Source organism: Aaosphaeria arxii (genome assembly GCF_010015735.1).
Source record: "Aaosphaeria arxii CBS 175.79 unplaced genomic scaffold BU24scaffold_7, whole genome shotgun sequence".
Taxonomy (NCBI): Eukaryota; Fungi; Ascomycota; class Dothideomycetes; order Pleosporales; genus Aaosphaeria; species Aaosphaeria arxii.
This window is the reverse complement of record NW_022983480.1, coordinates 643,396-664,987: the sequence shown is the minus strand read 5'-3', so window position 1 is coordinate 664,987 and position 21,592 is coordinate 643,396. Positions and strand designations below refer to the sequence as shown.

General features: G+C 49.7%; 8 protein-coding genes across 8 annotated transcripts; 4 read left to right on the top strand and 4 right to left on the bottom strand.

The window, feature by feature from the left end:
• Nucleotides 1–327: 327 nt before the first annotated feature.
• Nucleotides 328–1,857, top strand: BU24DRAFT_395695 (cell wall assembly and cell proliferation coordinating protein; the record flags this gene model as incomplete). The annotated part of the gene is made up of 1 exon (XM_033525266.1): nt 328–1,857. The coding sequence occupies one exon, from the start codon at nt 328–330 to the stop codon at nt 1,855–1,857; it is 1,530 nt and encodes a 509-aa protein (XP_033380995.1).
• Nucleotides 1,858–3,272: 1,415 nt separating this feature from the next.
• Nucleotides 3,273–5,233, bottom strand: BU24DRAFT_411993 (uncharacterized protein; the record flags this gene model as incomplete). The annotated part of the gene is made up of 4 exons (XM_033526080.1): nt 3,273–4,164; nt 4,215–4,720; nt 4,780–5,102; nt 5,170–5,233. The coding sequence occupies 4 exons, from the start codon at nt 5,231–5,233 to the stop codon at nt 3,273–3,275; spliced, it is 1,785 nt and encodes a 594-aa protein (XP_033380994.1).
• Nucleotides 5,234–5,586: 353 nt separating this feature from the next.
• Nucleotides 5,587–13,027, top strand: BU24DRAFT_395691 (uncharacterized protein). Its single transcript, XM_033525265.1, has 9 exons — nt 5,587–5,942; nt 6,002–8,183; nt 8,233–8,656; nt 8,717–8,862; nt 8,912–9,284; nt 9,381–9,822; nt 9,869–11,233; nt 11,303–11,347; nt 11,402–13,027. The coding sequence occupies exons 1-9, from the start codon at nt 5,778–5,780 to the stop codon at nt 12,824–12,826; spliced, it is 6,567 nt and encodes a 2,188-aa protein (XP_033380993.1). The 5' UTR covers nt 5,587–5,777; the 3' UTR covers nt 12,827–13,027.
• A 404-nt stretch (nt 13,028–13,431) lies between these two features.
• On the top strand, nt 13,432–14,054 carry BU24DRAFT_484376 (uncharacterized protein; the record flags this gene model as incomplete). Its single annotated transcript, XM_033533336.1, has 1 exon — nt 13,432–14,054. One exon carries the CDS (start codon nt 13,432–13,434, stop codon nt 13,903–13,905), a length of 474 nt encoding a protein of 157 aa, XP_033380992.1. The 3' UTR covers nt 13,906–14,054.
• On the bottom strand, nt 13,972–16,452 carry BU24DRAFT_374306 (cation diffusion facilitator 10). Its single transcript, XM_033524557.1, has 4 exons — nt 14,919–16,452; nt 14,619–14,868; nt 14,255–14,566; nt 13,972–14,186 (listed from the first exon to the last, which is right to left on the bottom strand). Exons 1-4 carry the CDS (start codon nt 15,999–16,001, stop codon nt 14,101–14,103), a joined length of 1,731 nt encoding a protein of 576 aa, XP_033380991.1. The 5' UTR covers nt 16,002–16,452; the 3' UTR covers nt 13,972–14,100.
• Nucleotides 16,453–17,098: 646 nt separating this feature from the next.
• BU24DRAFT_453021 (uncharacterized protein) lies at nt 17,099–19,005 on the bottom strand (the record flags this gene model as incomplete). Its single annotated transcript, XM_033531231.1, has 3 exons — nt 17,099–17,740; nt 17,891–18,502; nt 18,980–19,005. 3 exons carry the CDS (start codon nt 19,003–19,005, stop codon nt 17,221–17,223), a joined length of 1,158 nt encoding a protein of 385 aa, XP_033380990.1. The 3' UTR covers nt 17,099–17,220.
• Nucleotides 19,006–19,097: 92 nt separating this feature from the next.
• Nucleotides 19,098–19,441, top strand: BU24DRAFT_425282 (ribosomal protein L39e; the record flags this gene model as incomplete). The annotated part of the gene is made up of 2 exons (XM_033528707.1): nt 19,098–19,198; nt 19,293–19,441. Coding segments are annotated over 2 exons (150 nt in total), but the record flags the coding sequence as incomplete, so codon positions are not given.
• Nucleotides 19,442–19,802: 361 nt separating this feature from the next.
• On the bottom strand, nt 19,803–21,470 carry BU24DRAFT_425281 (carbon-nitrogen hydrolase). The gene is made up of 2 exons (XM_033528706.1): nt 21,035–21,470; nt 19,803–20,748 (listed from the first exon to the last, which is right to left on the bottom strand). Exons 1-2 carry the CDS (start codon nt 21,171–21,173, stop codon nt 20,024–20,026), a joined length of 864 nt encoding a protein of 287 aa, XP_033380988.1. The 5' UTR covers nt 21,174–21,470; the 3' UTR covers nt 19,803–20,023.
• Nucleotides 21,471–21,592: the final 122 nt, after the last annotated feature.

Genomic DNA, 21,592 nt, shown 5'->3' with positions numbered 1-21,592 from the left:
ACCACTACATCACAACACAACACACAACTCTCCTCCACCTCCCAAACAGCAAAACCCCGGCGCCCACTGCAGACACTCCTTTGATACCATCGCTGTTCTTCCGACAACTCCTCCTTCTTCTCTCCCTTTTTCCATCTCTCGTCTCCTAGCGACAACAATCTCGACCTCCGCTGCCCTCGTTGTTGTCCTCGCCGTCAATCTCCGCCGGCCATGGCACAAGTGTATGAACCACCCCCAAGAACCACCATACAATCTCCTCCCTTCCTCTTTCGCAATACTGACACCGCGCTTAGAATTGCGGAATCATGGCGTTCCTTCTGGCACACAATGACCTCGAACGACCGCCACGCCTCCCACGATTCTCCCTACCGCACCGGTCGCCACATCCCCCTGCCCCAGAGCCGTCATGCACCCCTCACATCCATCGCTGCCTCCGCTGCCGAGTCCCGAGCAGACCTCTCCTCTCCATACTCGCACGATGAGCCCGCCACAAGCAATGGCTTCATCGGCTCTCCCAAGGGCCCAATCTCCCCTAGCTCCCCCTACTCGCCCGGAATGCGTTCCCTAAGTCGCCAAGCCACTGCCGATTCCGACACGTTTGACAAGGGCCCCAATGGAGAGATCCAGATGCAGGACTTTGCCGCAGGCCTTCCCCCGCCGCCGCCGCCTTCGCACTCGTGGAAGCGCATCGACCGTTGGGCCGAGGATCACTACGAGGAGCTCTTCGACCAGCTCTGTGAAGGTGCCACCGCGAATGACGTGAACGAGTTGGAGCATGAGTTGGATGCCACATTGCCACAGGATGTCCGCGAGTCGTTGCAGATCCACGACGGCCAGGAGCGTGGTGGTCTCCCAACGGGTGTTATCTTTGGCTGCATGTTGCTAGACTGTGAGGAAATCGTGATGGAGTGGATGAACTGGCGAAAGGTCGCCGACGAGTTCCTCAACTCGAAACCAGACTTCCGGACTCCCCAGATCCCCGTCAAGGCGTTTGCCGGGTCATCGACCGCACCGCCGGTCGCCGACGTTCCCAAGGCCAGCAACCCGCTCTGGAGACAGGATCTTCTCGCTCGCCAGGACTCCCAGCCTCCCAACACTGTCCAGAAGGCCTATGCCCACCCTGCTTGGATTCCTCTCGCCCGCGACTGGGGAGGCAACTACCTCGCCGTCGATCTCGCCCCTGGCCCGGCTGGTGAGTGGGGTCAGATAATTATCTATGGCCGTGATTACGATTGCAAATATGTCGTTGCTCGCTCATGGGGAGCACTACTGGCCATGGTTGCAGATGACATCGGCTCGGACAAGGTTCACATCGACGAAGACTCTGGTGAATTGAAGCTTCTCGAGTTTAAGAAGCGACAGAACGTCGAGCCCCCCTATCTTGAGATTCTCCGCTGGCGCTGCGACCAGAAGCACGGGCGACGACCGCCTAAGAGGCGCCCCCAGAGCCAGCTTCGTGTCAATTCGAACGTACCCGGGGCGGCAGGCCCAAGCAGCACAGGAAGCAGCCCATACTCGAGCCCAGTGATCGGCCCCGAAGAGCGCGGCCGAAGCCCCCATCGTCTGTCCCAAAAGGCCAAAGGCATTAGCCCAAGAGGCAAGCTCTCGAGTCCATTGGCAAGGGTTGCCGAAGAGGTTCCCCAGCCTATTCGTGTCCACACCGATCTGGACGCCAAAGCCGGAGCAGCAGATAACCTAATTTCCGTGGACACTCCTCGACCGAGTGATGACTTACCTACAGCAAGGGCCAGCCTGAGCAGCGATAAGGAGAACAAGGAGAACAAGGAGAAGCCCCGCCCTGGATCTCTCAAGAGCCCGGTTGCAGACGCCTCCGAACTCAAGACGGTGGAGATATAGGAGATCCCACGCATGCCTGGCACCATCACATCTCATTAGAGTCATGATCACACACGCACACTTGTATTCTGAGGGACAAAAAAAACGTCCCCGACCCGACCTTTATGTTTTCTCTTCGTACATCACCGCTGGATACGGGCGATCATAGCAGTACTATACACCTATGCACTGCATAATATTACACTTTCTCTGCGATCAACAGCAAACACCAAGGAGTCTTGCTGTTAAAGGCCCCCTTGCATTTTCTTCTTCTTCTTCCTCTTCTTTTTTTTCTTCTTCATTCTGCAATGGCGAAAGATTGGGCGATTCAATGAAAGGGCGAACATCTGGCGTCTCATCATCATCATTCATCCTCCTCACATGGGAGAGTAGACCATGTGTGTGTAAAGTGTTTTGCGTTTGGGGGTTTTGACAGAAGGGGAATGAATGGGGGATAGGGGGAATATATAATCTTATTCACGGCAAAACATGGAGGGGGAGAGAGTGAGAGAGAGGTTTCCGAAAAGACAAAATAAAACATCATTTTACCCATTGGCAGCGGACTGATTTTTGATGTGCACACATGTGATTCTTTTCACCTTTTTCTACGTCATTCACGCGGTGCGAACCGATAGAATTTCACGCAGGGTTGATATGATATGATGGATGTTCATTTGATGAAGATATGTGTTTCCCTTTTTAAATTGCTATGGTTTTTTGGTATAAATATGTAGGTGGGTGGGCTAGAGATGAAGTTGTGATAGTCACGCTAAATTTGGTATGTATGCGGTTCGGGGTGTATGAGGAGTGGTTTCCTTTGGAGAAGTCTTTCTTGTCGGTGCGAGGACGTTTGCCCTTTCCCTTTGAATGTTGATCTTGACGGATTGACGCATAGATGGGTAACGCGAATTCCATGAGTAGAAGCGTGACGTAGAGTCAAGTAAACCGAAGTAAAGGGCCAGTCCTTGGAGATGGGGGTGAAAGGTGGTGGATATAATCGTGTCGTTTTGTCGTTTGAGTCGTGGAGGGTTCGTTAGTGGGGTTGGTATTGGTATTGGTGTTGTTGTTGGTTTGGTGTGTCGTGTCGTAAGAGAACGTGCGGGTGATAATGCTGAGCTGTGAAATGACAATGCTAAGTGTATGCTGTCATTATGTGATGATGATGGCGATGAGCGAGTAAGTAGACCAGCATTTCAAATTCAACTGAAACCCATTTCGTGCGAGCCGAATCGTTTTTCTTTCTTCTCTTTTCTTTCCTCCGGGCTTTGGGATTTGGCCCTTAAGGTGGTGTTGGTGCGGTAGTTGTTGATATTAGCCATGTATGAACGTCCGTCTCTTTTTCTTTGAAAAGTCCTGGTTGCAGAGTCTTCTCTCTTTCTTCTCTCTCGAATGGCTGAATGGTCGTCGGTCGGAAAACCCCTACTTCCTCAAACTCTTCAAGGCCCCGGCTTCCCAAGGAACTGGTACAATTCGTCTTGCAGCGGGAGCACGATCTTCTCAACAGCAGCCTGGAGGAACTCAACGTCCTGGAGACTGGCGCCTGGGTCGCTGAAGCAGCGGAGACAGTGAGCGACGGCGGAGGAGAATGCGGCGGACATGTCGCCTTGTTCCGTCTCTGCCCATTCGTAGGCCATGGCACAGAGGGCCCACGGGTTGGAATTAGTGTTGGGCGTTGAGGAAGGTCCGTGGTTCCGGGAGGTGGATGGAACGCCGAAGTAGAGTTCTAGTAGGGCGATTGCGAGGGCGAGGAGGACTGTGTTCTTGTTGAATGCGGTGCCGCCGCCGCCTTGGGAGGGCTTCGCGATTGCGTGAAGGTGGGCGTTGCCGTTTGTCGCGTGAACGGCGCCTGCGGCCAGATGGGAGGCGATGTATGGATGGTCGATGTCAACGATTTGGGGACCGCGGGACGACATTCGGTGGAATACAATGTCCTTGCCGCTCCATTGGTCGGGGAACCAGGGCGTTGCATTCAGTTGGAGCGCGGACGAGGCGAGCGTGACGGCGAGAGAGTATCGCTCCTTTCGGGTCAGCTTCATGGGTCGGCCGTTCACTGTGGGTGGATGGGCCAGGAGCTCGTCGAGCGTGATTAATTCTCGCAACGCTTCGTCTCTGTCTGGGAAGGTTCTTTGGACGGGGTATACGCCGCGGAGTCTGCTTTTGCTGTTAAGAGAGAAGCCTATGCATGGCGAGCTTTTGTAGAGCTGGTGGATGGATGCACATAGATCCTCTACCTCTTTCAGGGCCTGCCCTGCCGTAGCTGTCGTAGAGTCCGCATTGGCTGAGTATGGTGGTGGAGCCTTTGCGCCAAACGACACAGTCTTTCCTATTCTAGAGGCACAAGTCAGCTGGAATTCGTCACTATTGAAAGTGTAACAGACTTTGGCCTCAGCTGTATTGATTCGACCCTTTTGGGAAGTTGCTCCTCTTCCTCTATATCTATCTGCGCCTCTTGTCGTCTCCAAGAATGTACGTCGTCACCAATTGTTGTGAAGGACACGACGAAGCATGTCTTGGTCAATGTAGACTGTTTAGTTGCAGCCTTTGCATAGAGACTTCCTCTCTGATCTAGCTGAAGGCGAGTCTCGTGATTCGAACGGCAGGCACATGACCACGATGATAGAATCGAAGAATGTAGATTCTTCGCCAACCCTTGGATCCGTTGGATGCGATTCGCGAACGAGGGCTTGGTGACTTTCCGGTAGGACTCCAGTTTCTCGCTCTTGTCGGTGAATCGCTCTAGCTCCTTATTGCACTCATGTAGTTCGTCCAATTTGGCCTTTATGCCTTTTTTGCTCATGCCAAAGCGAACTCGCTTCCCGAATTCAAACTTATTGTTCTTCTGGGGATTCGCGGCTACAATGGCCTCGAGGTCGTTATGGTTCATCTGGAGGCCGTGAGCCGTTGGCATACGGCATGCAAGGGAGATACAAGGAATGCCCCTACCTTCTTGTCGCGATCAACATCTAACTTGCGAGCAATCTCCTTCATTATCGTCTCAATCTCGTTTATGGTGGCCTGGTATGCCATGAACGACTCCTGTAGCTTATCACGCAACTTCTCTGCCATGTCATGATCCTTCCATAGTCGTCCACTCGGCTCAGAAAGCATCTCGTCGAGTTCGAATTCGTCTGTGATGGGTTCGAGAAGTTGTCGCATGGTCTGGGCAAAATGGACGTGCTCATTACGAAGTTTGCGAATGAGCTGAGGAAGCTGGCGTTCCCATCTCATCATGCTCTTGATTGGATCCAGCCCTTCGTTATACGATTCTATGGTTCGTAGACGTTAGTCAGGGCCTCTACCGGATGTGCTACGTTGGAGCTTGACGTCACGTACCAATCGCAGCTATAACTAGTGGTAGGGCCCCAAGGACCAAGCCTGCCACTTCAACACCGCTCATGATTGTTCTAGAGTGACGGTATATTCATACGTGTGGAGACAAACGTGAGCGATGAGGTTGAAGGTTAACAGCATCGATGGCGTGTGCGGCTGAATGTGGGGTTCGGAAGTGCTCTCAATGCGATCCCAGCACCGACTTGTTAGCTATGGAAGCATCTTTTCTACAGAAACTCATTCTGTGTGGAAGATATATCTTCTTTAACCTCGAGAGAATTGTCGTCAAGAGGGGTATGAGGCGTAATGTAACAGACGATCGAGGCTGTACAAGTAAGACCTCGAGGCTTGAAGGAGTTTAGTTCGTCATTCAGCCGAACGACACCCCACCATTGCTCTCTATACTCAAACAGGTGACAACAGCTCATTCCCCAGAACAGCTCGACCATTTGAAAGTTGAAAGGCATTGACCCGGTATTACATTGATGCTGCCATGAAGAGAACAGACTGCAGACGTATGCAGCACGTATTCCCGGCTACCTGCTGACGGTATAAACCTATCAGAACAGCGACTGCATGCTGGTTCTAGACTCGATTGATATGCCTTCAGTATGGCCGCTTCAATACTCAATAGTTCTGTGAAGGTCGTGCGAGGATTCCAAGACCTTTTAGGTACCCTTGCTGATTCAAATCCATCCCTGGGCTTAGACACAGGCCTACTCGAGGATGAATTTGGGCGGTTCCGAGTGTGGTCGGGGAATCTTGGAGCCTTGCAAGTAAGTGCTTTTGTCACTCGATGGAACGGTTTGAAAGCTTACGAGTATATCGAAAATAGAAAGGGCACAGTTCTCTTGATTATCGACTTCGAGAGTCTCCATTACTATCTTCAAATACTCTCAAACTTCTGAGCGAGCTCGAAGAGAATCTGTCGGAAGCGCTTGCTGTGGTTTCAGGGTCCCGCCTGCCATATGAACAGCAGGTCGCTTCCGCCGAGCCTGATGAAGACGAGGACCAGGACGATTTCTTTAGCGAAGACGAGGATGAGGAAGGAGACGATTCTAATAATCCAACACCACCTATGACCGAGTTAGAGCAGCGCTTCCTCGATGTAGTCGATATTATCGACAATCTCTACAAACTGTCCGTTAGGATTAGACAACCAACGCTTCGAAACAGGTCCCTCAAAGCTGCCTCCTACCGTCCCAAGGATCCGGAAACAGGAGTAGATATCCTCGAACAGTACGCACAGTGGGATCTGCTTCACACCCGAGAACTGATTACCTCGCTTCGGGAGGGCCGAACAAGTCAAGTGCAAATAGAAAATGATGCTCTCGTTGACCACCTCAGCTTTGCTGTCACGCTGCGTAGACGGCAATTTAAGTACTGGAAACGGCACCGAGACAAGCTAGCAGTACCAGTTATGCATGAAACCCCCGCTCATAACATTACTCCTGTGGTTGATCGACCTGATATTCCACTCCAGCAAGATTCGGCTCAACCTAAAATTGAAAATCCAGCAATCACAGCACTGAAGCCGACCTCCAGCGAGAAGACTGGCAGAACACTTCTTTCTGGTACTGAAGTCACCCAGCATCACCAATCCTTGGATGAAATCATCGATTCGAAAAGCGTGACCAGCTATGCGACAACAGTCCGCGATCTTACCGGTCGTGGAATTGAACTGCCACCTCCCCCAAAATCTGCACACGGCGACAAGGATTTCGAGTGTCCGTATTGCTTTATTATCTGCCCAGCAAGATATGGAAGGGGAAGATCATGGCGATCCCATCTGCTCCAAGATCTTCAGCCGTATATCTGTACCTACTCAGAGTGCGACAGCCCCACTCAGCTTTTCCGCAGTCGCCGCGAGTGGTCGGAACACGAGGCTAGCCATAGAAAAGCCTGGAGATGCCCAGAACATCCAAATGCAGTATTTGCCAATGCATCCGGCCTTGAGACCCATCTGCGACAGAGCCACGCTAATAGTATCCTGGAGTCTCAGATAGAGACCATTGTAAAAGTTGGCGAGACATCCACCATCGATTCGCGAGAGAGTTGTCCAATCTGCTTGGTGAAGGCTGATGCTGAGGGCATTGGTGATGGTCTCCAAAATCATGTTGCAAATCACCTTGAACGGATTGCCACATTTGCACTGCCTTCATCAGATTCTGCAGGTGATGATTCAGATGGTGGTAGTAGTGTAGCTTCTCGCGGAAGATCGCAGTCTACCACTTCTTCTCAAGACCTAGGTACATTGGCTTCATACAGTACTGGTGGTGACATTTCCGAAGCTCATCCTAGTGATCCAGTCTCAACGGATGTGGTTATAGACCGACCTGTTGCGGAAGGGCAGGGTCTGCTATCTGCGGATGCACTCAACAGTGTTCCAGACTCCAGCTCCAACCGTTTGGATATACTGCTATCGCAGCAAAAGGATGGGCCCACCAACGAACCCGAGGAACCAGTGGAAGGCTCCGAGAAGAGGGATGAGGAAGAGAATAAGGAGACAGTGCGCGTGTTTACACAGCACGTACTATCCTTCAGAGGCGCCGAATTCCGTGGAATGAGCCTTGCTCCTCGGTCGGGTTACTGGGATGGCTCTGTACAATTTTCGAACGAGCCGTGCGCAAAAAGTGCAATGGAAGGGTTCAATGCCAGTATGTTCCAGGATTTGGTAATAAGAAGAGCTAACAAGACGCTCAACTTCACCTTCAAATGCCTCAACCGGAACCCTCCTGTTAAACCAGATGTTAAGGAGGCCTATGCCGAAGGCAATGCTGACATTAACGCACTCTCAACATCCTCACAGGTAGATTTCGATCTCTATTCAAATGCGCACTTGGATGACACAAGTGCAACCCCAATTCTTACTTTAGATGAGATTCCCACTATCCAATCATTGTACACAACTGGAAAACTGCAGCAAAAAGACCAGAGCTACGCGCCAGATGTTGCCTACAACCGTATCGTGTCACTGTGTCTTCATGACATTACTCGCATTCAGGTCGACGCAATTGGTATGTTTTACGTACGGATTCAAGTGGCTTCATTCTTACTTCAACATAGTCAATAGCGCAAACAAAGCCAACTCGTTTATGAAAGGTAACGATACGCTGAACAGTCGTATACATATAGCTGCAGGCCCAGGGCTTCAACGTGAATGCAGAGAGGTTGGAGGAATGGAAGAGGGCGGAGCGAAACGAACACTTGGTTACGACCTGCCATGCTCCCAAATCATACATACTGCAGTTCCAACTTACTCAAATGCCAATGCTGCAGCAAAGATAAAGGCTCTCACAGGATGTTATACAGCCTCACTTAGTCTAGCTTCACAGTACAGCATTAAGTCGCTTGCGTTTCCTAGTCTCGCGTCTGCCGGTCGAGGGTTTCCACCACGTGCGGCAGCAAGGATTGCTCTTCAGACTTTACGAGATTACCTGGACAGCAACCCAGCTCATGGATTTGAAAGGGTTGTATTTGTTCTATACACGTAAGAGACACATTTCCCATTTTTCTTATGCGCAATCTTCATCAATTCTAACCAGATTAGTCGGCTCGACACGCGAGCATATGAAGACCTGATACCATATTACTTCCCACCTACCCATAGCGATATCGAGAGAGCAGCACGAGTGAAAAGTAATGCCCGCAGTTATGTTGAAATGGGGCACCAGATACGTTCCGTCCACGAACAATGTATGTATCCTCTTTCTTGCTCTTTCGTCGCTCTAATTCGCTTCATCAGCACAAAAAATGATTGAAAGTCTTGTTGATCTCGGAGAAAAAATTCCTGAATTCGACTTGTTCAAAAATCCTTTGGTCCAGTCCATGCTGGACAGGATAGAGATCATGAAAAATTTCTTCCTCACCAGAAACGGTCCAATATCCGGCAGCGTTGCTGCGCGCATTAGCGATCTTGACCTGATTTGTGCGGTGCTACAGCAATGCTGCGGAGGCGTAGCAGAGCTGGTAGAACGGGCAAAGGATGGACACTCCACGCCAAAAGCACTTTGGGAGGAATACAATTTCCATATGAGGGTCAGCCAATCCCTAGATCTGAAGGGCCTGCTGAACTTGTGTTCAGAGTTTATGGAATGTCTCATCGAATCAGTCATAAAGTAAGTTTCCTGACCATAACCACGGAGCTTTCGAAAATACTTATTCTGCATTAACAACTCATGCCGCTTCGATGGACTGACTTGAAGAAACCTCAGCTATCGACCGGATACGGTACAGATGACCGCCGTACGAACAAGCCTTGAAAAATACCACACAAGACACACAGGAAACAGTGGGGAAGACGCCATGGATAAGTTTGAGGAGGTGATGTATACTCGAGAATTCCACCGCGACCCTCTACCTCACACACGAGCCGATACCATCACAATCCATCAGATTCCCACACTGGCGCGGTTATATCAGACCAGTGAGCTCGAGCCAATGCCCACAAAGAGCATACCCGACAATAATCTGAATTATGGGGTTTGCTTTATACGAGAGAGCATTACACGTATCGAATGCGATGCCATTGTAAACAGCACCGACACAGGTTTCACAGGGATGGGCACACTGGATCGAACCATCTTCAAAAAGGCGGGTCTTGCTATGGATGAGGCATGCTCTAAATTCACCGACCTTCAGCAAGGTGACGTGAGGGTAAGAATGCTTTTTACTCTATGCGATGTTGCGCTAATAATAGAAGGTTACACCTGGTTTTGCCCTGCCTTGCCGCCACGTCATTCACGTCATTCCCCCCAAAGTATATCGAAAAGACACGAAAGATTTGCTTCGCCAAATATATCGAGAAATTTTATGGACAGCAACATCGCTGAAAGCAAGATCTCTCGCTATTCCGACGATCGGAACTGGAACACTTAACTATCCTTCGCGCGATTGTGCCTCGCTAGCGATAGAAGAAGTAAAGAGGTTTATGGAAACTGTGAATTTCAATACTCGAATTGAGACGATAATATTCGTGGTATACTCCTCAAGTGACGAGGCTATATACAAAAGTCTTCTACCTGTCTTTTTCCCTCCTGAGGAGGGAAATCTGAATAAAGCAATACGGGAAGCTCGAACCTCTCCTGCGCCAGGGAATGACTCGACTATAATCTCGGTATCCACTCCTGGAGACGCAATAAAGCCGAAACTCTCCTCCAGTGCCACAGATGAGGCACAAAGTAAAGCAACATCCGGCAAGGACGTATCTATCTCAAGAACAGGCTCTCCAGAACTCGAAAAACCCTCTCTGTTTGAGTTCGAAGGGCATGCTCGGACCTGCTTAACATGTCTCAATATGAGCGCGCTCTACGATAATGGCGAAACGCTATGTAAGATTGGGTACACCGCCGCACAAAAGATTCTGCGGCGATACACTGTGGTAAATGGATGTATCCAAGACCTCATTACTGGTGAACAGAGATCTCAACACAATTCTGACAGCTTTTCAAAGTTCCTTGCTCTGCATCGGATGTTTAGGAAAAGCTATCAAGATGAAGGCCGAACCCAGCCGTTTGTCAGTCTGGATATCTCCTTCGAAGACCTCGTGGCAAGAATCCAGTCACAGATTCCGCACACGTCTCACGTGACACCTCTGGATGAATCACATGCAACAAGCTCTGCCGTTACTCCAACGGAGCATCATGCTGTTATCTTTGATGACGAGTATGATTCGGCGAGTCAACTTTCCCCATATGCATGCCGTATTATCATCCGGCCTGGTAGCGCAGATGTGGTGGCACCAGAGGATGCGTCTGATATATCGCCACCTCCGATGATGCTAGAGCTCACCCAATCGGTGAACATTCAGAAGGTCACCGACACAGAGATCTTGGTCCATGATGTGAAAAGGGGCCGTGATATCTTTTTCCGGAGCCAAACACCTGCAGCAAGCAATACTCTTATCGAGAGCTTATGGCATGCGAGGACCTTCCAGAGCACTCGGGATAATCCAACACCGATTTTAGTACAGGAAAGGGTAAGGGCTGGTGAGAGCTCACAGTGGTCAGATGTTGAATCGTTCCTGCGTCAGCGATGGCCAGAAGTGACTGATTTCAACGAGCAATTTGTAAGTCATGGGACCACTCACAGGTCTAGATTATGTATGATTGATGCAAGATTACTAAATGGTACGTAGGTGGGTGATTCATGGGTGTTCGAAGTCCCTGAAAAGTTGACTATGGTACGTGAGCTGTTTAATGGGTCGTGATTCGATGTGGTACTGATTGCTCTGCAGGAAGAACACAACACAATACACACTTTGATGGGCCATGGGCGCCGCCCGTCCAACTCCAGTGATGATTCTAGTGGCCCGGTCTCACCTCAACACTATTTTCGGCGCAAAGATGTTGAACACAGTAGACCGAAGCCATCACTGCTAACCAAGCAGCTCCACGCATCTGACATCGAAGATGCACACCCGCGTCGGATTGGAACCCCAGAACGAGAGCTCAGCACTCTGGACTGCCGTGAATCCATGTCCCGACTGAACATCCCTATGTCCGGCCGGTATGAATACTTGATTAAGCGCCTGTTGCAACCTTTTCGAGGCGAAGATTCATACAGTTTACAGGAACGTATACGCTACATTGCGAAAAAGAATGAAGTTGATCCATTCCTTCTCGCACGAACTTATACAGATATGGTAAATTCAAAGAAACTAGTTGAAACCGAAGCAGATAACACGGCTGCTGAGGCTAGTAGTCCCAAACCAGGACATGAAGTTTCAACAGCGACTTCACAGCCTGGATCCGTCGAAAACCAACAGTATAAAGGAAATGACTCCATTCGATCTATGCCAAGACGTGGGCCACCCCTCGCAGAAAGGCCACACGCCTTTGACATCTACCATGACGCCAACGAGCCGAAAGAACATGATGTAGAACCTTCAGTAGATGTTGGGGGGATACCTGCCGAGCCGTCCGAAGTGCCTATCGAACAACCTTACCTGAGAAGACAGCTACCAATAGACGAATCGTTGGCGGAGAAAACAATCTTAGACTCGATACATATCTGGGAACTTTTGTCATCTCTGCCGTTTAAAACGGAGGGCTACCACCAAGACGATATTGCACAGAAACTCAATCTAGATCCTGCGTCTATGGCGCGTGCCGGGAAACATCTCCAAATGCAAAAGACCATATACACTCCAGTTGACGACTTCCACTGGCGACTCACTGGGACCCGAGATATCAGCCTCGACCCTGGAGACGTCAATGAGAGCACCTTTGAGCACACTGAGCAGAAGAAGCAGGAAGAGGAAGAAGGTGAACAGTATCCAAATGCGATGCCATCAGCCCACGCCATGCACGAATACGTGTCATATCTCAGATCACCTGAGGCAGACTCCGAGATAGCAAGTCCCGTGGAAGACATGGTTCGAAATCCACGTCCAACCACTCCTGATCCCGACCAGGCAGACCCGATCCCGCCCGGATCGAGATGGACGAAGATCAAGAAGCAGCTCGTCGACCCTCAGACATTAATTGATTCGGGCATTGAGTTTGAGGAGCAGGGGGATTCGGTCGTCGCGTTCGAAGTGCTGAGTGCAGACACAATTACGCGGTTGGCTGTTGAGACAAGGAATAACCGGATCGCAGAAGTATTGCTAGAAAATGAGAGGAAGGAGATGCAGGGGAAGGATGGGACTGTTGATGAGTGATGAATGTGAAAAAGGGACTTGGTGAACGGGTAGCACAGTGGGAAGAAGCACAGGGCTAGACAACTTCAAAAAGCTTTGTATTTACATGATGATATGATAATCGACGCCATTTATGAAGATTATATAAGCGACCAGAAATCACGCACGCGTAGTAGTATATTATTCCTTTTTATTGTTGCATCTAGCTGGATCCAAATTCCCTCGATGTATAATCAATAGTCTAACGATCATATAACACAAAGTCCCTTTGTTCTACCACACACGATACCCATCTTACTTCTCCCCTGTGTACACAACGAATCATACATCTCAATGCAAAGAACAATAGTAACGCGCCTCCCCCGTCAACATCATTCAACCCGGACTCTCGTAAATAAGGTTGGGAAAATGAAACGTATAAATATATTTCCACCATGCCCCCCTAACTGAGATCATGAAATAACATTTCGAAACATCATCACACAAAATCTACCAATCCATTCTCTCTGCCTCTCTACGTCTCCCTCCTTCTGGCCAAACAGAAAGCCGATTCAGACCTCTGCCGATCCTCAATCGATAGTTGTCTCTTGGTGCACACAAGTGAATCGAAGTGAAAAAAGGAAGGAATGACACCAACACGCCCATCAACAACGGCGATGACATCCGGTGTGGGAGGAACAGCGCAACAACACGGACGACAGCTCCAACACAATCAGAAACGCACATCGTCCTCCTTCGCCTCCGAAGAAACCGTGGACAAAGCGATCTCAAATTCACCGGTGGAAACTAATTCAACCGCCGACGAGGTACACAATGATACCAGTATCACCTCAGAAACCTCAGTCCCCGGACCCAACGAAACAGACAGCTTTCTCGACGAGCTGTTCCGTGGCGTCGACTGGACCTCACCGTCCACCCCGAGCGGGACAATCCAAACCACGATGCCAATCCCTGTTTTCTCGCAGACTGTGACGGCGGGAGGCCCACCTGGATTGTCGTCGTTCGGGTTCGGCGCGCGAGAGGAGGAGGTCATGGAGGTGAAGTACCCGAGGGGTGTGGGGTTGCATTGGTGGCAGGGTTCGGTGGTCGGGGTGAGGTAGAAGAGTCAGAACTTGGGGTGGGTTGTTGAATTGGAGTTTGAATTATTTTGTAGCTATGGAGGGAGAGAGAGAGAGAGAGTAGTTTTGAGGTCTACATTGAAGGAAGGTTTTTGATGTGTGTATTGTACATGGTATGGCGTTGTGGGCGTACCCACGGCTATGCAAAAAAAAAAGAGATTGAAAACGAGTGTGTTTTTATTCCTGTTGGGACATGTGCGTTGGGAGGTTGTGCGCGGTGTAGTCGATGTGAACGAAGGCTCTGTCGACGGTTGGGATACTCTCTGTTTATACTGGTAAGCTTATGTACCTGGTGGAAAATGAAAGGAAAGGGAAGCAGTTAAGAACGTACCAAGAACATATTGCAGCGACTCTCCCAGATCGTGACTATCCCTGAGAGGTGTCTCCTCATCGACCACGATGTCGACCTCGACGTTGAGCTTGTCGCCTGCGTGGTAAGCTTGAATGCCCTGAATGTGCTTGATCGTCTTGGCGAAGCGCATCGTGGTGTAGAGGAGGATGTTTCGCTCGTCGGCTGTCGCCGCGGCGCCCGTCAGGTTGCGGATGTGCGTGGCGGAGGTGTGGCTCCAGCTGATGATCACGTAGGCGGAAAGGAGGATACCGCCGAGAGGATCGAGCCACCAGACCTTTGCGTAGTAGCCGACTGTGGAAATGTGTTAGTTGATGGGTATGGAAATATGGACGGTATGACGTACTCAATGGGAAAATGATACTGAAAATGTTAAACACGACGTCGGTCATTGCGTCTTGAGCTAATGCCTGGACACTCGAGTTTCGAATAAGGCGACACCATAGCCAGCACAGGAACTTAATGACCACGGTGGAAGCCATGATGCCAACGGCCCATACTGATAGCTGCACGATGGTATGGTCTTCACCTGTCAGTCGCGAGACACCTTCAATGCCAACCTGGAAGAAGGAAGTGATCATGATAACGGAGAACACCTAGATATATTAGCCATTGTATATTGAACGGTACATGAAGGATCACTCACCAGCACACCGACGGGCTCGAGCTTCCTTCGTCCCACAGGATATGCATATTGGTCTTGTCGCGCAATCATCCAGGATGTAAACCAAACAATGGCAGTACTGAGGAAGTCCAATGCCGCATCGACTAAACTGGCAATCACGGAAAGCGATGAAGTCATGATCGTAACGGCTATCTTCATGAGAAGCAAGCTGGTATTGGCAGCTAGGTTCACATAGATCGCGAGTTTGACGATGGGGCTCTCGGTATCCTCGTCCTCTTCCGGCTCCCATTCTGGCAATTCGATCTTGGGCGATTCGGGGTCGTCATCGTCATCGTCATCAACTGCTAGCAGAGGCGTCCTCTCGTCTGCCTCTGGTACCTTGTACAAGTTCTTTGGTGTCCGTTTCACTTTGACCTGGGAACCATTGGTACTGGCGCTATTCGTCGTAGTCGAGGGAGACGGTGTTGCTTTGCCACTATCAACTAAAGTGCCTGGTGTGAGCGAGCCATTGGTAGCCGATGCAGCGCCATTCGTGCCTATTGATTCTTCTTCGGTAATGGTGGAGGGAATGTTGACCTGACCAGATTCAGGGTGGCCATACTCCTGGATCAAATCATGGGGTAGTGAAGAGTCCAAAAGCCTATCAATGTACATATAGTGCTGGATCAGATAGTTGTTGCGCTCATAGTACTCCCGGATCGGCGCCTTCATCTTCTTGAGCTCCTCCTCGGTCTTGAAGTATCGCTCCCATTTATATCTCGGATTCGAGTTTCCGATGAGTCGCATGCTTCGCATCTGGGGTGTGTTCAGGATTGAAGCTCCAGAGCTCATTCTGCGCTCTTCGCGCTCGCCCCAAGGAAGCGCGAAGCCATGTCGGAACGCCTCCAGGTCGTCATCGGCGCTTGACGCACTGCCTCGTCGCTCGCTGCTACGAAGCGTGGATGGGCGGCGCGAATGATGGGATTGATTCTCCCGGATGAGAGAGGCAAGATTCTGGCCGCGAGTGGTGATTGGGTTCCCTTCGGACTCAGATAGCGGGAGGAAGCTCTTGAGGCTGGGTACGCGGGGAAGCGAGCGCGTCGGCGAGGTCGAACGGTCGGGCATTGCGAGGAATTGGGGGGCTGCGAATTGCAGCAGAGGCTACAATGGAGGGTCGATGCACTTTGGAAAGAAAGCGGGCGTGACTGTCGTCGCAACGAAGGCGAGAGAAGAGGGCGGCGAAAGGTTGTTGAAGAATTGCGCCGCCACTGAAGAATCACCGAAGCTTTGGGCGGGTTTCTTGTTTCGGAATGCAGGGACAAGCAACCACCGTTATGAAGCAGCCAGGAAACACCCAGTCAATGAATGAATAATGGATCAATTGCCAATGATCGGCTTTCGCTATGTCAATCTTGACTATGAAAAGGAGGAATTGGCCATTGAGAGAGACACTCGGTCTCCGCTGGGGATTTAAACTGCAGGAGAGGACATTGCCGAGAAGTTTCGAACTGTTCGGCGGCTTTGCATCACAAGCTTGTGCAGAGTCGATCGACAGAGGGTGCAGTAGTTGCAACTCTTCTCGAACAGTGAATTGTGAATGACTAGTAGAAAAAATCAATTGTCTGCAAGTAATCCCTGCTCCATCTCGCAGCAACTACACAAGCGGGCTCAAGCTTCATGACAAGTAAAAGCCCGAGTTTGTAGGGGCAAGTGGGGTGGAAGGCAAACTATGGATCGACCTTCTAAACCCAATTGATTCAACTAACGTCCAAAGAAGAATTTCTCCTAATAGCTATTACACAAATGGTTAATTAATCAATCCATTATGACTACTAAGGAAGAGAGGAGATGGAGTCTTCCGGATCACATTCCCCTATTATCTTATCAATCTATGGCGGAGTACGGAGTACTATTAACACATTTTTCGATCAGAAGAACTGTCTATCTAGCCAACGCTACGACTGACATCAAGACATTATTCCTAAGATGGAGTGGACTGAACTGAACTAATCTGTATGTTTTTGAAACAGTCAATCACAGTAACAAGACACCGACAGGCGTGTCATGTTTGCCCAGCAACTTGTCATGGCCAACGTTTGTGCGCTCGGGATCAGCTCGGCCTTTGTCAATCCGGGAAACAAAAATCAACAAAAAGGAATAATACAATAGTTCGTTCCTTGAGTCTCACAAAGCATTGGCGAATTCAATTCGGCCTCGTTTGGAACTACCTTGTTACTTGTAATAAACTGTTGCATGCCCCAATTAAAGATATTCTGAGAGGAGGAGGTTTCTCTTGCCCGCGGACGCTAATGTTTCACCCTCCGCGTTATCAATCAATCTAATCTCACAGCTCCATTCCTGCTAAGAAGCCGTACACATCATCCACGATTGCCTCATCCTCGATTGCCTCATCCTCGATTTCTTCATCCTCGATTTCCTCATACTCGATTTCCTCATCCTCACTTTCCTCACTCTCCCTTTTTCTACCCTCTCTTTGTCTACCCTCCCATTCCTCATACTCACCCTCCATTTCGAGTGCCTTGCAACGTTCGACTAAGTCAATCAATAAACCAACTTTTTTCTCCATTCGAAGTTTGCAAAGTCTCGTGCCAAAAAGCTTATGTTCGTGGAATTGGCACTGCTCGACGAAGTTTTCACCCTGGATGTTAGTTGACCGGAGTCGCGTTGTTTGCAGGACAGCAACATCGTAGATGAAGTCTGGATTCAGCTTTTTGTGCACCTTCTTCGCATCTTCCGTCGTGTTATCTGGATCCAAGCAATGTGCCCAACTGGCACATAATAAGCGACGAAGTGTCGATGTTTCGGGTAAAACATCGTACACCAGATTGACGATCTCGGGTGTCCTGTTAGGGTTCGGCCACTAGCCTACAGCACGACAGTGCCCAAAAATGGCAGAGATGATGTCGTCACGTAGCTGCTTTGCTAAAAGGAATTGTGCAAAGATATACAAATCAACTAGATTTGCAAAGTAAGCTTCGAAGTGCATTACCCACGGATTCCTAGTGATTGGCTGTTCTTGCATAGGTAAGCCGTCAATGTCGTAGTAGTTCTTATTATTCCACACGCCACTGAACGGAGCTTCGCTATGAGGACTACCTTCGGATCTAGGACTGATAGTAGGCGTATAGTCCCATCCAGGCGTAAGGAAATCTACATCATCGGTGGGTAGTAGGCCGCGGGTAAATGGTATGAAGAATTGGTTGAATGTGGAAGGGTGTAATGATATCCGTGACTGAGAGATTTCGTCTGCACCTGAAAGGCCTAACGAAATTATTGAAGACCGACGCAGAGTAGCATTTCCGGCAGTAGCTTTTCTGGCAGCCAGAAAAGATCTGCGGTATAGCCTCCGCTCTCGATTATTCAAATTAAATCCTATGAATTGCATTCCTGGTTGATCATGCGGCTGAGCGTACATCCACAGTAGAAAAATGTTGAACATTTCTGGCGTGACATCGGGGAGATGCAATATTTTAGTCGAGCTTTCCAGGAATCCTCCATTCAGGGCAGATCGAAAGTAATCCGAGACTGAGCAAAGCAGATATTTGTCGGCTTGGACAGGTACTTGGTCTTCGCCGACGAAGATGGTGGCGACCTCGCCGGCCGTGCTAATCACCAGACTCCACAAGTCAATACAATTGTATGTGATATTTGAGGATCAACTTCTCACTCAGAATCTGGAGGATCTCCAAATACTGGTATCTTATCGTAACTATGAAACCATCTTTGAATTGACTCCATAGTCTTATGCCGAGTGTAGCGCAGCTAAGAGCTAAGCGACAGTAGATTGGCTACAAGAATAGAACGCGATAGTTATACACAGTAAAGGCAGTGAAAGTTTGACAGGTAAAACTGCACTAATAATCCTGTCGTTAAGAATGGAAAATGGTTCGTGTAAGTGACGAAAGCCAACTGCTATGAAGGAAAAATGTTGTACTGTTTACCCAGACGGTTCATATGGAGGAAGTCACGATGCGTCCGAAAACGTATTAGTGTCAGCGGTTTCCAAAAGTAGGCAAGCGTTCTTGGCGCCCACACCGAAGCGAGAGAATCTAGGAATTTCAATACGCCTCATCCACACTCACTTTTGCAACGACACCATCCTCGACATTTCGACAGATTCCCACAGTCACGATGCCGGTACGCACCTCGCCCATGGACACTCGATATACTTTATACAGGATTTCCTGACATTTTCCACAGAGCCACAAGTCTTTCCGCACCAAGCAGAAGCTTGCGAAAGCGCAGAAGCAGAACCGCCCCATCCCTCAGTGGATTCGTCTCCGAACGAACAACACCATCCGGTACGCTTCCTCTCCGCCGTGCACCTGATCCCGCTTCAACGATAAGAGGATCTTCCTGGTTTTGAAGCACGCGACTAACGTTTTCATTTCTCAGATACAACGCTAAGCGACGACACTGGCGCAAGACCCGTATCGGCCTATAAACGACTCGCCCCTCCATCTTCCCTCTCTTTTTCAAAATCAGTTCAACTTCAACAAAAACGGCACGGGAATGGATATTACGAACGGCGGGCGGATCTAGGTGTGTGGTGGTGGACATCATGTGTGGAGGCATAAGCGTACGGTAGTGGGGGCGAAAGTCAAAAACTTCTCCCCACACGGGTCGTGTATGAATTATACTCACCGGTTAACAACTATTGAATCTGGCGCTTGGGGCTGAGATACACATGAAGGATTTAGGCAGTGGTCAATGAATTGCACTTGCTTGTCCAAATGAACATGACGTTTTCACTACATTCGACCTTATTGATCAACTCGTGAGGAATGCGTGGGATATCAGAAGCCGCATTCATTCATCTCTGGGAACGAAACCCTAGTTCACGGTTTGTCCAATTCGCCATTCAAGTTCACTATCACGTTGCCATTCCGTATTGTTCGGCATCGCCTTCGAAACGTTTCTCGTATGATACCCATGAATGATCTCGCGTAACTACATTTCTCGTGAACAATACCAATGCGCCCCTCCCCGAAGCAACTTATGAACCCCCAGATAATGCCTGGTATAACGGGTACTTCGGTTCTTGCCCTTAAAACATACAATAAACACCCAAGCACCATCCAGCCGTCATGTAGCAATCAATCAACCTTGAACGTCATCAATTGAATTCAGGCGCCTGCACTCCTCACCTGGAACTTCGGTCGCTCATTCAGATCCACCACCAAACACTTCTCCTCGCTCTTCCCAAGCGTCTCGTACATGCTCACCACCCCATTCTCTATCTTCAGAACGGTGCTGCTCCCAGCATAACAAACCGCCTTCTCCATGCCGCACCTATTCGCCAATATGACATAAACCGGTCCGCTATTCGATCTCCCAACCAGGGGATGGAATCTCTCCACCCAGTACGACACAGTCGCCAGGTCCATTATATGCGGATCCGTCATGAGTTCCTCCGGCGAAAGATGGCACAGCCACGCCATCGACACGCACACGATAGACGTATCATTCTCGATCGCCGCATTCGCAAACTCATAGTCCGTCCACGGCGCCGTGAACTTGTACGGATTGATATCCATGCAAATCCCCAGCGTCACCTGACCCAGCGCACCCAGCGGACCGGAAAAGAACCCCGTTGGACCTTCGGCCGACCATGTCTCGTCGGTGTAGTACAGGAATGCTTTGTGGTAATTGGCTAAAATGGTTCCTTGCGGGGAGACGGTCACTGTGCTGTTGTACTGCACTGGAGGGTCTGTGGTCGTGATTTCGGGATACCCGACTGTTACGTGACACTTGTAATGGGCGGCTACCTGTATGGCCCAGTGTGTGCTTATTCCTGAGGTGGTGGGTTCCAGGAAGGGCTTTATTTCTTCAAGCGAGTGGAAGTCGTAACCTGCGTTTGGTGTCAGTGTTTGGACCTCTTTGATCTGCGCCGCCACTTTGCATGCGCTGCCTGCATGTACGCCCGTCGGATTTAAATTGAATCCAATTGTTAGATGACGGTTGGTATGCTTCGTACTCATGTCCCCATAAAAACGCTCGGTCGCCTCTCTGCTCGAGATTACTTCTTCGGGTGTCATGTTACCCGAGGTATCAAGCAGAGGCCATCACATGAAGAGACGTGTATATATAACAATACCAATGAAGTGCAACGACAATGGAAGAGGAAAATATCGTACCTGTAAAAGCCAGTTCAGGCAAGATGATCCAGTCGATATTCGCCGGGATTGCAGTCCGTTGGAGAATCTGATCGGCCTTTCGTATGTTCTCCTGAACCTTTCCGAGCTCAGGGGAGAACTGGAGGCAAGCAACTATCATGTTGGAGGTTCGTTAATGGGGCGTATATGGGGCGAGTCTAATTGTAACACGCTCAGAACTCCATTGTTCGGGCACCTGTTGTCTCGTGTGTTATTTGCGGATATAAAGAACGTCGCTTGTTCGCCCGTTTCCCTTCCAACCTGGCTATGTACGTGAACCAATCTCCAGCGGTGTTTTCAGCCAAACAATCAGCTGATATGTCTTCAATCCAATAACAACCACAATCTCACGATTCAACGGAGGTTGGAGGGTCAGCGCTATCGGAGCGGCAGAGGTGAATTGAAGTGGACAGTTTCCTCAAGGAGTCTAGGCCGTCGCGACGGGTGCCCAGCCAATCACAGGGCAGTCGGCGCGTAGATCCTCGCCTTTAGCCTCATCAAGCTATGACGCGGGACCTGATGGTTTTCGCTGCGTCGTGT

What these genes read in the sequence shown, in the direction of transcription:
- BU24DRAFT_395691 (XM_033525265.1), top strand. Translation starts at nt 5,778, where the DNA reads ATGGCCGCTTCAATACTCAATAGTTCTGTGAAGGTCGTGCGAGGATTC. An exon ending in GGAATCTTGGAGCCTTGCAA is followed by an intron (nt 5,943 to 6,001) that starts GTAAGTGCTTTT and finishes TATCGAAAATAG; the next exon opens with AAAGGGCACAGTTCTCTTGA. An exon ending in CTGATTTCAACGAGCAATTT is followed by an intron (nt 11,234 to 11,302) that starts GTAAGTCATGGG and finishes AATGGTACGTAG; the next exon opens with GTGGGTGATTCATGGGTGTT.
- BU24DRAFT_374306 (XM_033524557.1), bottom strand. Translation starts at nt 16,001, where the DNA reads ATGCCCGACCGTTCGACCTCGCCGACGCGCTCGCTTCCCCGCGTACCC. An exon ending in TCGAGCCCGTCGGTGTGCTG is followed by an intron (nt 14,869 to 14,918) that starts GTGAGTGATCCT and finishes TAATATATCTAG; the next exon opens with GTGTTCTCCGTTATCATGAT. An exon ending in GTCGCTGCAATATGTTCTTG is followed by an intron (nt 14,187 to 14,254) that starts GTACGTTCTTAA and finishes CAGTATAAACAG; the next exon opens with AGAGTATCCCAACCGTCGAC.
- BU24DRAFT_425281 (XM_033528706.1), bottom strand. Translation starts at nt 21,173, where the DNA reads ATGATAGTTGCTTGCCTCCAGTTCTCCCCTGAGCTCGGAAAGGTTCAG. An exon ending in GCCTGAACTGGCTTTTACAG is followed by an intron (nt 20,749 to 21,034) that starts GTACGATATTTT and finishes CACCAAACGCAG; the next exon opens with GTTACGACTTCCACTCGCTT.